Here is a 17,893-nt window from a genome sequence, read left to right on the forward strand (position 1 = left end):
ATGGAAAGCGTAGGTGTGAGTTTATTTCTGAATCTACTAGTTGAATAATGTACATCTCTCAACTGGTACTAAGGAAGAATAGGTAATAAGTTAAAACTGGGACCATCAATTCCTAACATCTCAACAAAATATTTGAAGGCATATGAAGGAAGGTGGGGAAAAATTCAGACACAGAATAGCATGACAAAGAGTCTTCATGTATAAGGCTTCCTGTATAGAGAGAATCAGTGGAGACCGAGGTTCAAGTCGTGGAAGCTTGCCGGGTGACTTTGGGCCCATCACTGACTCTTTCAGGGCAGATGTTGTGGGACTAAAAAGAAAGGGGGATCCCCACATGCACTGACTTTTGCTCCTGGAGCAAAGGCAGGACATCTAACAATCCAATAATTGAACAACCTAGCGGGAGTTTGAGTTTCTTCCTCAGGGAAATCCGTCTGGAACGGGAGCGGGAGCGCCTTTCAGTGGTCATTCCTGAGTGTGCAGTTGTGCATTCAGAGGTGTCTGGTTCCGACTGGCTGCTGGTGTCACTTGCTGCGCTCTGAGATTTAAACATTTTTCGCCAGAAATCCTTGCGGCCTAGGGCTGCTCCTTGCATTTGTTCATCACTGTGAAGGAATAAATGACATGGCTGGTAAAACTTAGCAGAATGCAAAACAAAAAACAAAAACAGGGTAGCGTCTTTATCTTGCCCTGTGCCTGGGACACTGGAAGTTGCTTGGCCAATTTTAGATAGGAGAATAAGCCAAAAGCTTATCACCATAAAGTGACATACTGAAAAATATCAAGTATCTGATTGTGAGGTAGGACAGTAAGCACTAGGAGGAGAAGATATAATATTTCTAAATAAAGAAATAATCTTCATGTAGTAAATCAGGAAGATGCTGAGATGGTGAGTATAGTTTGCCTAAGGCTAGGCAGAATACAATATTCTACACTGCTGGCAGCGCATAGAGAGCAGACTGTTGAGAAACAACTTCCAGATAATTATTAAGTGAACCTTTTTCTCTCAACTATGATAGCTAAATTTTACATTGCTACAGTGAAAACAAGGCAACCAGCTGATGCAAGTTTAAACAGTGTTGTTTTTGCTTTTTTAGTTATGTCTTTATGCAATCTTCTCATTGTTGATTAAAATAAAATTGATTGATCGATTTACTTACTGCTCAGGAGTTTGCATTGGGCGGCCTGAGATATAGCTACGACATTCATCAGGAGCAGAAGATAGCTGTCCTTTATCAATAACAACACTTCCTACTTCAGATCTATGAAGACAAAGCAGCTAGTCAGAAGAATAGTTACGTATGGTGTTTGTTCATGTTTGTCAGCTCAAGATTGTTTTTTAAAAGTATTTCTAAAATAGAAAGATACGGTGAATTTACTTCTTGCAGTCTCCCATCAGTACTTCATATATCAATCATGAATGGAAACAGCAGTCAAGGGGATGAAAAAATAACCAAATTGATTGTCTAATTTGTAAGCTTGCCTGTTTAATGTAAATTCAGGTATGCATCTCATTAAGATAAATAGGACTTAACTAGCTTGTAATTATATGGGAGTAAATATGTATAGGATTCCATTCTAAAAAAAGGATAGAGTTAAACCACAATTTTCAAGCAGGTTCTTTTCAAGAAAAATTGTGTGTTCTACCAAACTGGAATCTCTCTCCACATTGACAGTTATATGGTAAAAAGGTTTTGCTGCTAAAAATGTGCCTTGGCTTTAAAAATGTGTACAAAGAAGTGTATCCTTGGGGAAATTGTATATAATACAAGATACACATGGAAAAATTTGTATAAAAACTATGGATTTGTAAAGAAAAAAAGTATATTAAAGCTAACTCCACACAATAATGGGCATTAGGAAAAGCTGTGTACAAAATGAAGTTGTTAAGAAAAAAATTTTTTTCCATGTTTAATTGGAAAAAAATTGAGAAAATGGATTGATAACCTAAGTATGTGCCATATTGACGTGGACCAGATCATCCCTCCTCACAGATAAATGACTGAGATATCTACTTAATCCAGCATTCCTATTCTTCTATGTTGCATAAGAACTATATTCTATAGGACAGCTTTTCAGTTGAATAACCTGGATACAATTCTTAACTGTGCCCTAATCCTGTGCATTTGAATGGAATTAAAGCACACTTCACTGCTATCTACAATATATGAATAACATAAGATCATCCCTGGAGAAGCAAGGATTCTGAGAACAAAGAGATGTAGTATTATTCATCTTCTTCCCAAAACTGAGGCTGACAAGTCTGGGTAAGACTGACCTTACTGTATCATTCAAGCATCTTAATGCCTGTTCCAGTCCAGATACATACTTTTTACTCCCTGATGGTTTGGGTTCTTGTTCAGTATTTTCTTCTGTTTTTCTTCCTGGGATCAACTTTTCTGCACTGTCCAAAAGGGCACTAAGAGCTACTCTTCTGAAAACATTTCCATGAGCTTCTTTGATAAACTGTACCAGTTGTCGGATGTCACAGTACAAACCCTAAAGAGAGCAGGATATCGTTTTTTGAAAAAAGGCCAGTATGTTAGGCTGTCAACATACAGACACTTTCTTTCTCTGTTCTTGCTTTCTGAGCAAAACCAGTCCAGGTTTCAGGCCTGCTGTTACCATGAAATGAATTTCAGCAGTCCTAAAATGTCTTTGAAAAGAAAGTTCTAAGAGTTGCCATCTTAAACAACATACTGTAGTAATGACTTTTCCAAGTTAAATTAATGACTAGATGCAAATTCAAAAGGGAATTTTGTTCTCTCGTGTTCTACTGAACTGCACAACAATTTCCAAAATGCACCTGCCAAAATTATTCATTTTTAAATTAATTTTAAGCAATTTATATTTTGCCTTTCTGCTCCTTTTTGAAAGAAGGTGACACAACTCAACAACTTACATTGAGAACAGAGACAGATATTAATTAAAAACCTATGTAATAATTGGATGAAAAGGAAAGTTGCCCTTACCAGATTCTCAGGACTATGGAGCTCGTGTGTAGTAGAGGCACAGCGGGTGATCAGAGATTTGAACATGGCACTGACAATAATGCCTTCAATACTTTGGGCTGTAGACTTGTTGTCCACAGTGGTGAAATTATTTCCAAAACCAGCCTTGTCTACAAAATGCAAAGTAAAACAGCTAAACTGCATGGTTAAATTTCAGAAAACAGTAGTAAGATATAAATGTATACACCTGAACTCAGCAATTCCTGATATGCAGTAGCATTCTTCGTCCAGAGTAGGGATTTGTTACTTTGGAAAACCACAGGGAGGAAGGAGCATTCCCAAAATGAGCATGGCAGTATAAAAAGGGGGTGAAGACAAAGTGCCCATGTGTCATTCAAGTAAAGTAAACAATGAAGTTAAACACATACATACACTTACACAAATTAATACATTCAGGCACATGTCTGCAGGAAAGCTGAATGCTTAGAATGACAACCTATACTTACTGTCAGTGACTGGCTCCATGCAGAATCCTAGCAAAGCATGTAAAAAATCCACCACGTTGTTCAGTGAATCCTTGTTCACATAATCTCTCATTGTCTGACGAAACTGCATTTTATCCAGCTTATACAGCTTTGTAAGACAGTTCTGAGCCTGTTAAGAAAGGTTTTAAGAATGGCAGACTTAGGTTCTGGGGGTGATAACCACCGAGGACCACATTGAATCCAACCTGCTAGTCCCTGTGCGATTAAAAACAGCACCCAATGAACTTCATGAAACAACTACAGAGGATTCAAACAATTGTCTTCCTATGTTTATCAATACAGTGACTCACGGGACCCAAAGCCTCTAGGGGAATAAAGGTTTCAGGAGAATATATAGGATACAAGTATTTAAAGTTGAATACCTGTGCAGTATAATTTAGAAGACAATTACATAGGTAGTTATGTAGCAACAAGGGTGAAGATAAGGAATTAGGTGAGACTGCTGTATTTTTAATGACTGGACACTACAATACACAACAGAGTTTGCTTGTTTCACTTCTTTGTAATGATAGGAGCTGCTCTGATAAGAGTGTGCTGGGATGCTCACTTGTGTCTGTGGTGTCAGGTCCCCTTGGTAACCTGGCCTTTCCTCCTACATCAAAAGGGCCCCTCTTTTGCCCTGTTTATCGCTATTTACATTATTCTAAACATTGACGGTTGCTTTGAAGCTAAAAGGTGCTATAAAAACAATTGTTCACTTCTGTTCAAGGGTTTCTCTAAAGCAGATATGCTTTAAACAGCAGTAATTTCTTCCATATCTGTATTTCTATTATCAAAAATCCACACACACCATAACAACCAGTATGTTGGTATACGGCCAAACATTGTACCCTTAAGCACAGACTCCACAGTTAACAACTAGAGAGCCGTTGAAATCCAGAGGACCCAAACAGTATGGATTTAAAAAGGGGGAGATTTGGAAACAACATACAGTATTTTCCATCCTTCTGCATTTGTATACCTGATGTCTCAGACGATCGCCAGAGAGTCCTCGGTGGCCTTCTCCACAGCCATATGCGCAGCCCAGAGACTTCACAATTTTTATTAGCATTGTCAGAGCCAGCCTATGGGTGCTTACTGGAGTATTTTCATCCTTAGCAGCACAACATTCGGAGAAACCAAAAAGAAAAGAGAGAAAGCTATTCAGTTTAAGATGAGAATAAGAACAATACCAAACTGGTAAATTGGAGCTTAACTCGTTTCTATAGGAGTATACAGACCTTAACAATTACTAAGATAAACAGGAGCTGACACTGACCCTGGTTGCGCTTCCCCTTCTCTTACCATATGGCTCTTTTTCCCTGGCTCCATCTCCCATATAGCTCAATGCTCCTACTTGTTCTCTCTCAGAAAAGCCCAGCCTTTCCTGTTCCATTCAGTTGCCCCCACCTTTCTTCCTGCCACTGCCGAAGGAGATTTCTAGCCAAAATCTACCCAAATAAAATAAAAAAGGAAATATTAAGGGAGGAATGTTAGTTTATGGCAAACCATATATGGTTTGTGTTCAGAAAATCTCAGGCTAAATCCTTGACAACTAGGATCAAGTAGGATGGAAAAGATTTTTGCCTGTAACTATGGAAGAACATTGCCAGGCATAGTAGACAAAGCTGGACTTACAGGAACACACATATTAACAAGCAGTCTGTTCTGACATATGGCTACATATGGCAGCTTCCTAAGAAAGAACTGTTATAGAAATACTGGGGAAAGAAGGAATCAGTGAACAAAACTTTCCTTTGTCTAGCAAACCAGGTTTGCTTGGTAGAGCAGAAAAACCCAGCCAATTCTCCAGTTATTTGACACAATCTTATTCTTGCCCAAGATTTTTTTGGTGCCTAAGGAGGTGATATTATGGGGCTTTTTTTTTCTTTGTGCCTTTGAGTCAGTCTTGGCTCCTGGTGACTGCCTGGACTAGTCCCTGCAGTTTTCTTGGCAAGATTTTGGAAGTGGTTTGCCCTTGCCTCCTTCCCAGGGCTGAGAGAGAGTGACTGACCCAGGGTCATCCAGCTGGTCTCCCAGTTTCTAGCCTGATGCTTTAACACCACACCAGACTGGCTCTCTGTGCTGCCTAACCTGGTATTCCTTCATTCATTCCTTCATTCCTTCATTCATTCGATTCTATTTCATCACAGCTGATCTCCAAACCAACTCTGAGCAACTCACAGTATTAAAAAAAGAAAAAGAAACAAATACAATAAGATAAGATAAATAAAAATACAATAGAAATAAACAAGGCAGAAAATCCAGGCAGTTAACACCCAAACATGTAACACATGCCAAACCCATCTAACAAAGGGTTCCATCCACCCTACGGCAAGGCACCGGAGATCAGCCAAGTCTTCAAGGCCTTCTGGAACACCACCAGAGTGGGAACTACTGAATTCCTCATTAAGGACTCAAATCCTGCTCTTGGTGTTGGTGTTGAAAATTAAAGTTCTACCATTCATTTTCCCTATTGCTCATATAATTTTTTAAAAGCTATATATTTAAGGTTCATGAAATCTGATACAGATAAAGTAGGGGGTCATCTTTAGAAGCATCACAATTTGCTGTAATTTTTTTTAGATTTGGTTAAACCATGGCACTTTACAAATTGAGAGTCATGCCATGTGCTAATTAGGGCTAACCCTATCCGGGCTGCAAAGATCCAGCCAGCCACTAGATGGCAGAAAAAAGAGACTGAATGGTCTTTTCACAGCTACCTGGTAGTCATCTGGATTTTTATAGCCCAGATATTGTAGTCTGACTTTCTTCTACTTCCTGGTAAAAATCATCGTAAGTCCTTCAACAACCCAGTGATGAATCAAGAGTCAAAATGGCATTTTAAGGGGTGAGAACCTTAAGCCTACTTCATCACAGAGGATTCTTCTTCACAATCATGTGGATGTGTTTTCTTCCCATGCTTGAGACAGGAGGAAAATATGTTGATATAAAAAGTGCTGCCTCCACAACCTATCTTTACCCCAAGTCAGCGATGAGACTGCTAAGTGTGGCTATCCTCACCCACAGGGCAGGTTTAGGATAACAATTTCTTTCTCCTACAATCCAGCATCAACTGCTGCAGGGAAAACCAACACCAAACAGCTCCTGATTATATGGTGGGGCAGGGCTGGGTGTTCAAACTATTGTTTTTATTGTTACTTAAGTCTGCCTTACTTTGCAACTGGATTTGTTGTAGATTTCCCTCCCTTCTGACTACTGGTGCAGTACAAACCTATTTCATCCCCACCATTATATCTGCTACTACATCTGTCTAGGCTACATGCTTCCACTTCCACTTGCTACTGGTAGAACAGCAGAACTCTGCTTAGGCTTGCTTATTGGCTGGAGCAGAACTTGCCTGTCCATAACACTGTCCTTGAATATATGTAGCATTTTGGTTCAGTCACACTCAGCAGAGTTTATAGCACAACTGACCTAAATCTAGGTCAGTCTAGATTTAGACTAGATTTAACTAATGGCTATTCCACCATCCACAGTCCAGAGGATACATGTGGTAACTTAAGGCTTCACCCCAGAATGGTCACCCCATGGCTACCAATTAATGCTGGTGTCTCCAACTTTTCTTTTTGAACCCAAAAGCTTAACCATCACACCAAAGCAAAGTTTTGTACAAATTTACTCTTTTCCAGTTTTAAACAGGAGTTAGAAATAGTGTTTGCGCAAAAAAGGAACAAAAACAAACAAAAAAAGAAAACAGCACATTCCAAAACCTAGAATCATGGCTATGAGGAAAGGGTCAGAGAATGCTAAATTAATTATCAAGAAAATAAAAAGGGAATGAAGTGCAGAAGTTTTAGGCAGCAAGCCATCCAGGCTTTGTAGAGGTATTAAGAGTGCGCAGGACTTTGGATGCAATTCCAAAAAAGTGTATCAGAATGCATGGGACTATGAACATAGAAATAAGTTTAACATAGAATAATACAAATTCAACATGCATCATCCTGCTGAAACTTTTATTTTGCATGATAGCTGATCTGGCAGAAATCAGAAGAATATGCAGTTCTTCCCCAAATGTAAGTATTCTTTCCACAAGCTGTTGTTTGTGGCTCCAGTAAAGTTTTACAACTTCATTCATTCATTCATGCTTGCTCGCTTATTTGTTTGTTTGTTTGTTTAATTTGTCACCACCCATCTCATTGGAATGACTCTGGGTGGTTTACAGCAAAGATAAAACTCATTAAAATACAGTATAAAACAATCCTAATAATAAATAACTTCCAAGAAAGATGGAGAGTTGACGAATAACTTGGGGAGCATCATCAGGGCGCTAAGTACCCCCAGGGACAGTTAGAGCTCATGTCGCCCCATGCACCCTGGCACAGTCAGGTCTTTAATCCTTAATACTAATAGAATACTGCTATTACAAAAGGCATACAAGTTTAACTACAAGAAATTCTTCAGGTTAAGATGAGAGTATAAGAGCATCCTTCCAATTTTTGCTTCAGGAAATTAAACCATAAGATCAAGATTTTACATGCATGCCACATACACTGAAATAACTTGGCTTGCTGTTCGATGTGGTGGTCTATCTCATACTCAGTTTCAAATCTTACACATTCATGTGAATACCTGAACAGGGATACTATGCCAACACCTCTGAAGGCAAACTGAGAAATAACAATAAGCCTTAATTCAGAGGCCTTTGGATTCTAGCAGTTTGCAAAGCACAGCATCAGAAGTTAAATCAGGCAATGGAATATCACATCAGTATGAATGCTTTTGTAAAAATGCTTTTAAGAAATGGTTTAGCATAATAGTATTGATTGGCAAATAATGTACCTGTAAGAAGCTTCAACATACCTTGTCTTCCTTTTTATCATTCTTTTCAAAAGATCTTCCTCCACCTTCTCCCCCTCCTCCTCCTCCTCCACCTCCTCCATCTCCTCCACCACCACCTCCTCCTCCAGCAGCACTTCCAACTCCTCCTCCTCCTCCTCCTCCTCCTCCTCCTCCTCCTTCTCCACTGCCATCTCCTGTTCCAGTGACCGGAGCAGTCCCAAATCCAGATGCTGAGGTAGTCAAAGCCCCCTTGAGTTGAAAGGAAGTCTCGCTTTGTCTCTTCTCATTGGTTTCATTCTCTTTATTCTCACTTTTCCTTCTGACTTTCTCCACACAGGGCACCACACCAAGCTGAAGCAGGCATTCCACAATATTGAGGGCCACATCACAGATTCGGGAGCTGATGTCATGATTCAGGACCAAATAAACTGCTTTAAGAACCACCTTGAAAGAGGAAAAGTTAGATATTGCAGGCAGCTCTACATTCAGGTACGGTTTGCAAAAACCTGACTGTAGCTCACAAAAGAAATAGTCTAAGTATAATATCCTACAACAAGGTGACTTGTTCAGTTATAGCATTAGCATAATACCAAGTGAACCAAAATATGTGTACACCATTTATATAAGCCACCCTGAGCACAATCCAGATCAATTTTCTGGTAGCAGTACTTTTTAGGTGATCTAAAACAAACCTGCCTTTGATAGAAAGTGGCTTCTTGCAGCAATTGCCGAAAGAATGCAAAGGTTGTCTGGAATCAGAAAAAAAATTGGTTTCGTAGAATCATAGATTTTCAAAGGTCATTTAGGCCATCAAGTCCCTGCTCTGAAAGATGGCTGTCTGAACACGTCCAGTCAAAGGGAGCTTGCCACTCCCTTGGTCACTGCTTCCACTGTCAGATTCTTCCAGTATTTGCCTTCCTGTGTTTTGAGACTACAGTATTATTCTGGGGCATACAATCTGGGACAATTGACCCTCTTTCAGATATTTGAAAACTACTCTCATATTCCCATGTAGTTGTTTTTTGTCAAGACTGAACATATCCAGTAGGACTTTGGATCCAGCGCTTTGGATTCAGTCTCCAACAGGTGCTTTGGAAGACATGGGAGTCCTGAAAGCATTGCACAGCTCAAGTAGCAATTCCTTCAATCTCCTTGTAAACCTGAGTTTGAACTCTACAAGCATTCTTTCCCTGGTTAGGATTCTCCATCAGTCTTGAATTGAAATTCTGCTCCTCCAACCAGCTCTTCATAGTGGCCTGATGGAACGCATATCCTATTCTCACAGAAGACTGACCCCAAATAGGGTTGAATTGTTCCACTTTCTCTTTGTTAGCTTTTACCTTTTTCTCATCCAACTGGTATACTGTTCTTTTATTGTGAACATATGGTTCATGGGGTCACGAAGAGTCGGACACGACTTAACGACTAAACAACAAAAAATGAAAAATCTCTCTTTTTCTCCTCTGCATAATTCATTAGCCTTGTGATATTTTGTTATATCACATAATTTGTTCAGTCTTGTGATATTTTGTATATATCATGTAATTCATTAGCCATTGTGATATTTTGGTTTTCTTGCACCAGCTTCTCAGATCCAAGCTACTTTTATGTACTCTTTCTTGATGACTGTCCCATTTTTCACCTCATACACCTGTCCTTTTGATTGTGCAGCCTGTTTGGCTTCTTTTGCTGCATTCCACTTTTTTCCCCAGTAGGAACTGTTTGTTACTGCACTTTTTTGGGAACTTCGACACATCTTTGGCTCCTTTTCCCATTAGCTTCTCCTGCTGCAGGATCCTAGTTATCATTGTTCTGATAACTGTCTAACTATGCTGAGCTTTAGTGCTCTTAAAATCAAGAAAGCTAGCATTCCATAGACACCCCAGGGTTCCTACTATGTCTACTCCATCTATTTAGTCGTCCTAATACGTTACAATCAAGTGAAGTATAGGTGATCCTCTTATGTTTTCCTCCACCATCTGAAGGAGAACATCTTCAAGATAAGCCAAGAAGTTCCTGAAAGGTCCATGTTTGGCAGAGTTTGTCCCTGAACATAGGTTGGCATAATTAAAATCCTCCAGGTTTGACAGGTATTCATCTCTGTCCGAAGTATCTCACCTCTCCTTCTCTTTCAATACCCTGCAAAAACATCAAGATCTTTTTCCTAGCATTTTGCAGCTGGTACCTAAGGGATGCCAACATTTTAACATAAAGTCTCCCCCACTGAAAAGGAACAGTTTGAGTATCCTTCCAATGTAATTAAAGGTTCTTCATGCATAGAAGTTTAAAAATCAGCCCCTTCCCCTAAGACAGCAATTTCATATAAGCATTTCATAGAGTCTGAAAACAACCTAACAGGCCTGCTGGTTAGTCAGTGGGACACTAAACCTTATACTTCCAAGTCCACTGAGAAACAGGAAAATGAACTTCTTGGTTGGCATTTTTAACCTACTCCATCCTAGAGGTACAGAATGGGTAACAAATTTTGTGTGAAAAAATATAAGACACAACAAAGGACAAAAGAAAATATGTGACTTATACTAAAGGAAGATCATGTTTTCCATATAATAAACTTTCCGTTTTTAATCAGAACTTTGTATAGGAACCTGGTTTTGGCTCTTTTTACTGAGAATTGGTTATATATTTTACTTTACTATTAATTGACTGGAATGACCTTTATGCAGGGCTGAAATGGAACAAGGCTGAATACTCAGGGGACTTGATGTCCATTATACAACAACTAGCATAGAAAGGAATATTCTTTTTTCTTGATAATTACCGAAAGATCCAACATGCCATTCTTGTGGACAAAGTTGCTGGTCCCATCTATGTGTTCTGTATCTTCCAGGCAACTATAGTTGATGCAAGAATCTGTCAGACTTCGAGGGAGATTGGCACATGCCAGGGGCTCATGGGGCATTTCTGGTATGGGCACCTGGTTGCAGAGCTTGCGCATGTGTTCACTGAAGAAGTCAGCATAGCCCACATTGAAAGAGGCCAGTGTGGTATTGAAGGTGGCCACTGTGATGGTGGAAATTTGGGAACGTACTGCAAGAAAGTATCACAGATATTATTAGTTCGTTGGACAGAGCACTTAATATGGATGTGTAAGCTGATTCATTTAAACATGCATATTCTGCTTTGGAATGTTACAACTACTACTGGCAACTAAGTACAGTGATACCTCGGGATACGAACGCCTCTGCTTGCGAATTTTTCGGGTTACGACCAGCTCTGGCCCCAAAATTTTACCTCGGTTTGTGAACTCCGCCTCGGGGTACGAGCCATTTTCCGCCCGTGCCACGTGGTCCGCGGCCATTTTCTGCCCGTGCCACGTGGTCCGCGGCCATTTTTCCGCCCGTGCCACGTGGTCCGCGGCTGTTTTTCCGGCCCTGCCGCGTGGTCCGCGGCCGTTTTCGCGCAGCGCCGGGCTGTTTTCGCGCCGCGCTGTGCCGGGCCATTTTCGCGCCGCGCTGGGCCGTTTTCACGCCGCGCCGCGCTGCACCCGGCCATTTTCGCGCCGCACCATGCCGCGCCCGGCCGCTTTCCGTGTGGTCCGTGGACGCCAGAACGGATTAACGGTAATTACATTGAACCTTATGGGAAATTGCCTCGGGTTGCGACCAAATTCGGGCGGAGGGCGGAACGGATTAACCGGATTTACATTGAACCCTATGGGGAAATTTGCCTCGGGGTGCGACCAAATTCAGAGGGCGGAATGGATTAACCGGATTTACATTGAACCCTATGGGGAAATTTCCTTCGGGTTACGACCAACTCGGGATACGCCCAGAGTCACGGAACGGATTAAGTTCGTATCCCGAGGTACCACTGTATGTGTGTAACCACCTACAAGTAGAACTGAATAGAGGAAAGAGAAATCTACTGCTCCATTCTGGAAACCTTGTAAGAACTGGCAACATTTGGGGAAATATTAGTTGTTCATAAAAATGTAAGAGTTCAACAATAGGTTATCTTTATCTAATTCCTCCTTTACCAACACTGCCCTGTTGTGATGTACACTCTAAGAAGGCTTGCATACAGTTGGACAGTTGATATAAGCACAAGTCTTTAAAAAATCCTGGGTAACTCAAAAGTTTGTGACTTCTCATAGGAGGAACGTGAATTAATGTACCCTAATTCTAATTCTAACAAGTTGTCATCTGGGCTTCTTCAAGAGCTCTGTGCTGGAAAGTCACTTGCTCAGTGCTTTTGAATATCACCTCACCATGGCTGTTGGAGTGGTCTGGCAGGTCAGTAACCAAAGTGTGGTGGGAATGGGAATGCCGAGCACTCAGACTCTCCATCTCGGTAGCTGTATCGGAACTGCCCCGCCTAGTAAATCTCCCTGGAGTAGAGAAAAGACATGCATTGTGCTGTGGGTGCTGCAACATCATTTACTCAGGAAACATTTGCAAACTGCATAAAAATCCCCATTGACTAAAGAGCTTTGAATGAGGCACTGTTTCTTTCTTTCTTTTTTTTTTAAATCAGGTCAGCAGTCAGTTGGTTGAAGAGATGGGTAAGCAAAGGTGGCAAAATCATTTACTGTGAACTGGGTTCAATAGGGCCAGTTATAAAAACTATGGGGTTTCTTTCTGTGATGGAATAGAATTATGAAGGCCAAGCTCAGGGAGATAAACATTTTCTTAGCTCGTGAGAACTGCATGGGAGGAACAAGAGGATGAGACTGGCACCTCCCTGAGGAATTCACACTGTTGTGGCTGGAGGACTTTGGGAGCTGGGGTTTTAGTCTGGGAAGATTCTTGCTAGAGGTTGTAGCTAATAAACATAGCTGGACTGAATTGGCATTGTCTCTTGGAGTTCCTTGGGCTAGGCCTGACACTTTCCCTTATTCAGTCCTTGAAGTGTCCAGCACTTATCAGTGGGTAGGGGTAGAGGCAAGGGAGGATTATTTGGCCTCGGAGTCCTGCTCAAACACTAGCTGATTTTTTATTCTAACACATCAATTTCATGGCTCACAGGATTTTGTTTTGTTTTTTGGTGGGAGTTTGTGTGCCTTATTTTCTTTTCATGGATCACAATTCTTAAAAGTACTGGGGTGAGCAGCACCAAAAGCTGGAAATGACTGGGCCTCTCCACATCAGGGAGGCCCTAGAAGTGGCAATGGAACTGCGGTAAAGAGAATAGCCACTGCATTCGGTACTACAAAGCGTATGAATCAGTGGGAAAGCACTATCATAAAAGATGTGAAAATTCCTCTCCCCTTTCCAGTAAGATGAAGAGACCAGGAAAATGAGTATCTTACTTGTAATACACAGTGCTTGTTAGGTAACTTAAGAGCTTTAGGAATTGGATTAGAACAGATGAGCTGGAAACAATCTGCTTCCAGTGGGCAGAAAATAATTAATTCTTGCATAATTATCAAGACCAAGCAAACCACAGATATGTAAGATTAAAATAAAAATTTGCATAAGTAATAGCATATAACAAATGCCATTCCTACAAGATTAGATCAACAGGATGTTACACTGGGTGGCATTAAATGTTGTGAATGGACTTCTAACTGCAGAATGAGATTTTCCTTCAATCTTCTCCCTCTTTCACTCGTTTGTTCCTCTTTCCGCCTCCAATCTGGTCTGGTGATCCCTTAACTCTCCAGAGGAGATTGGAGGATATGTGAACCGCACAAATAGGAAAGAAGAATTCTTTTCACTGTCCAATGTTGTTAACAGTAGATGTGCAGCATTGTGTGCACTCCGTGATTATAGGCAACTGATCTAGCAATCTGGTGAAGTCCACCACCAGTAGAAAACTCTGGTTTATCAGGAAAGTTACTTGTTCTCAGTAATGTCCTCTCATTCACCTAGGATAGTGGTTTGCCACCCTCCTCTCTCAATGCCACGCCTGTCTTCACCAATCCCAGAAAAGCTGCCAAAAGAGAATGTGCTTCGAGTAGGTGATACATCCAAATGGTCTTCGTGGAGCAGGAAGGGCACTCCCGTTCGTCGTTGTCTTTTCTTCCCTGTGTGGTGGAAAGGAATAGAGCCCTTGCGCTCCCGATCCTCCTTGCGGCTCTTGAACTGCAGGAAAAATATAGGAAGAAATCTATGCAGGACAACTCATAAGGGAATGGCAGAAAGCATGATGAAAGAATTCAGGGGATAACTCTTCTCTAAGGCTCAGTTTCTTGAAACTAGCCTGAAATTCATTTCCTTTTTCTTTGGGCCTATACTGTTTTACCTAACCCGAGTAGAGGTAGGCAACATTTAGGTGGCCAAGAGACACAATCTTTTTTTTTTTTTTTCCAGAAAGCTGAAGCCCCCAAAGCAATAGGCTACATCACAGCTATTAACAGTATTGAGTTTCTCTGAAAAGTTTGGTATTTGTCATTTTGGAATTACAAAAGCCTCTTTCATTATGCGTTTTTCTACTTCCAAAGGGCTGGATACAGTGGTAATCCGGGGATATGGGGCTTCAGGCAGCTCTGAGGCCACAATTTGCCCAATCCTGGTTTAAAGTGACCAAACTAGGAAAGGGTATATGTAGCATTAATAACAACATTACAAGTGAACTTTAGCTCATTAGAAATAGTTGAGTTTTAGTCTGATACACTGATGGAGAGGGGGTTTGGGATACAGATGTTGTTGTCGTATAAAGAAGTGACCGTGGCCTTGCAGTGGAATATGTGCTTGCTATACCTAGTTCCAGCTCTGACCAAGACAGAGCTGGTGCCAATAAGACTGGAAAATATTAGACTAGGTGTATCAGGAGTTTGACTCAACAACTGGTAACTAGTTAGGTATGTGTAAAATGAGTGCACAGAACCTTTTATCACATAAGAAAATAGTGTGATTTTCTTTATATTGCATGGATATGAGAGAATAATTCCACTGTGTCTCAAAGTGACTTCTTCCTCTGGAGCACTCTTAAATATCCAGTTTCATTTTGGCATCTTTGTGCTGTCACAAATCATTATTAAAATATACTTGAGAACATTCAAAAGACTGTGTGACAAGCTAGACAAAACACAGCAGTTACACTTAACAATCTTCCAACTTTTTCTTAATGAAAAGCAGCCTCAAGAAAAAAACAGGGTCCTCTCTCACTGCGGGTTATTTTGCTATTTAAAAACCTCTCTCCCCAGGTTGTTCTTCCGTCCTACCAGCTGCAGGAACAGAATGTTGAAGGTGATTTGATCAGAAAAATTCACAATTTCAGTTGCTTTTGGTTTGCTCTGCTTCTTTAAATGGAAGATTTTTCCGTGGTTTCCCAGTAGATTTTTCAAAATGAAAAGCAGTGTGTATACTCTCATTTAGCTTTAATCAGATCCAGCATAGGGGTCCTCCTGAGCTTTAGCAAGAAGTCTGCTACCCCTTCCTGCACACAGACCGTACCAGGCCATAGATCTTAATTGTACCCCATTGCCAATGGAGCAACAGCAAGGATAAGACTAAATCCAGCTGCAATACTAAATCTCTTCCATATAGTAAAATGCAATCAGTATGTTATTAAGGGATCACACATGGAATTTAAAGCATCATAGTTTAATTTACCTTTTTAAATATATTCATTCCCAAATCAGAGGAGAGATCTGGAACTGCTGGTCTCCGCAGGTTAGTTAGGGATACTTTGGCAAAAGCTTCCGTACTTAATGATTTTTCTTCCTCATTGCATTTCATTGTGAGATCCTACACTTCCGAAGAAAGACAAGGAACACACAAGCCTGTAGAATGACTAGGAAAGCAGCTACTATTTTTTCCTTCTTACAAACATTGTCAGTGTTTGTTCCCTTTGGAAGACAGAGAATTGGAACCTTGTGGTGGTGCCTGAACTGTAATGTTTTGAATTCGAATAGCTGTCCATATTCCAGATTTTTTCTCTATAGTCTATCAGTGTTCTATAGAAAGTACATAACAGTCTTCACTGGCTACTTTGGGGTCCCTATTTCAGATTTTTTTTCCTTGAAAGATTTGTACCTCTGTAGACTTCAAGATTTAACCAAGTTTGCTACTGTTCCTAACTACCTGCTTATCTGCGCTTCTCTCTCTCTCTCTCTCTCTCTCTCTCTGATGAAATGTTCTCCACTGATTTCTCATGATTGTTAGTACAGAAAAATACTAACCAATACTTCCTCTGCTTCCCTACAAATATCAGTCATACTACTATATGCATAAAGTTCTCCTCTATCTAGAACTTCAACCATAATAAATGAGTACCTTGTTCAGTAATATTGAATTAAAACTGAACAAAGCTGAACATTACTTGTTCAGTAATATTGAATTAAAACTAAATCTTAGCTTGCAACTAAACTTTTGACCCGGTCCTAAGATTTAAAACTGAAAATATTAGCTACCCAAATGCCTGATCTTACCTGTGTTTTGTGAGTATTGACTAGTGAGGGAGTGGCAGCCACCATAGAACTACTGCGTGGCCTTGGCAATGGTGGGATTTCTGGGTCAAGTGATTTCTCTGGCTTTTCTTCTAACATGTGGCGCAGCCTCTGGAGGTAATACATCAAGGACCATTGCGTGCCTTCCTCGGACCAGTGGGGCTGAAGCAGGCATCGTAATACAGCAACATCAAAGTAAGTGGCGTAGCGGGACTTTTGGCATGGTGGGATCACCAAAGACACCCTGTTACAAAGAGTAAAAAGAAGTGCTAGGGACAGTAGAGCATACAGACATTAATAATCAACTGATGAGCCAAGAGACTATCAAGTTGTGGCCCCCCAGCTAACAATCTGTTTCTTCATCCTGGAGAGCGTTGTTAACGTCAGCATGAACTTAATAGACAAGCCCCAAATGTAGCATATTATGTGACCAGAAAAGTGCAATTCTACAATTCTAAAAATAATTCTTATTTAGAAAAAGGGAACACGAATTATTTAACATGAAATGTAGCTTTTATTCCAAACTTAGAAGAGTGAAGAAGAATTAAAGGGGCCCAGTTGATATTGAGCATGGGTTGAAGAACTCAGCATCACTGGGAAGGATTCAGAAGGAAGAAACAGCCTGTCTTTGGATTCCATGAAAACCTGCCCCATTTTCCTGCCATCTCCATTGGGCACACATTTCAGGCACCCCCTTGACATCTGTGATAATTACATTAATCAAGTTTCAAGCAGAAGGTCTTCATGATACTCTGGAAGGTGCTAGACTATAAATCATACTTGAAAACTGAGTGACCAATCACAACCAAAGGACTGATCTTAAATTTACACATGAATACACTCTACGCATATCTTAAATTGCCAAAGAATTTTTGGCTTTTTAGGACTTCAGTCCCATGGGCTGTTTTGGGGGGGAGGGGTAACATCCCACTAAAATATGATTCATAAGATTGGGTTATTGTTGAGTATAAACCGGATGAGACAGGCCACACCATATAACACCTAAGCTCACAATTTTTTAAAATATACAATGTATAAAACACAAGAATTAAAACACTTTACACTGAAATGTTAAAATAATAGCAGCAGCCATCAGAGTATTTTAAGGATTCTAAGCAACACATGTATTTAAAATTAAGTCAGTAACTGAGTAAAATATGAACAAATAAAACTGTCTTTGGCTGGTGGCAAAGAGAGAATAACGTTGTATCAGAAGGATCATTTCAGAGGTAGGGGACAGCCACTGAAAAGGGTCAGTCCTG

The 17,893-nt window shown here is 40.5% G+C and overlaps 1 protein-coding gene across 1 annotated transcript in view; it reads right to left on the minus strand.

Moving 5' to 3' along the window:
- Positions 1-17,893, minus strand: part of UNC80 (unc-80 subunit of NALCN channel complex) — a 153,788-nt gene that overhangs the window by 103,957 nt on the left and 31,938 nt on the right. The window contains exons 9-20 of the mRNA XM_088135592.1: positions 16,614-16,875; positions 15,796-15,930; positions 14,106-14,322; positions 12,507-12,626; positions 11,058-11,326; positions 8,300-8,722; positions 4,458-4,589; positions 3,458-3,605; positions 2,973-3,121; positions 2,330-2,499; positions 1,161-1,262; positions 397-605 (exon numbers count right to left, since the gene is read on the minus strand). Coding sequence (XP_087991718.1) covers positions 397-605; positions 1,161-1,262; positions 2,330-2,499; positions 2,973-3,121; positions 3,458-3,605; positions 4,458-4,589; positions 8,300-8,722; positions 11,058-11,326; positions 12,507-12,626; positions 14,106-14,322; positions 15,796-15,930; positions 16,614-16,875 — 2,336 coding nt within the window. The remainder of the gene's footprint in view (positions 1-396; positions 606-1,160; positions 1,263-2,329; positions 2,500-2,972; positions 3,122-3,457; positions 3,606-4,457; positions 4,590-8,299; positions 8,723-11,057; positions 11,327-12,506; positions 12,627-14,105; positions 14,323-15,795; positions 15,931-16,613; positions 16,876-17,893) is intronic.

Source organism: Python bivittatus, unplaced genomic scaffold (genome assembly GCF_059951505.1).
Source record: "Python bivittatus isolate LINGU-HERP-01145 unplaced genomic scaffold, Pbiv_v1 ctg000200_np1212, whole genome shotgun sequence".
Lineage (NCBI taxonomy): Eukaryota > Metazoa > Chordata > Lepidosauria > Squamata > Pythonidae > Python > Python bivittatus.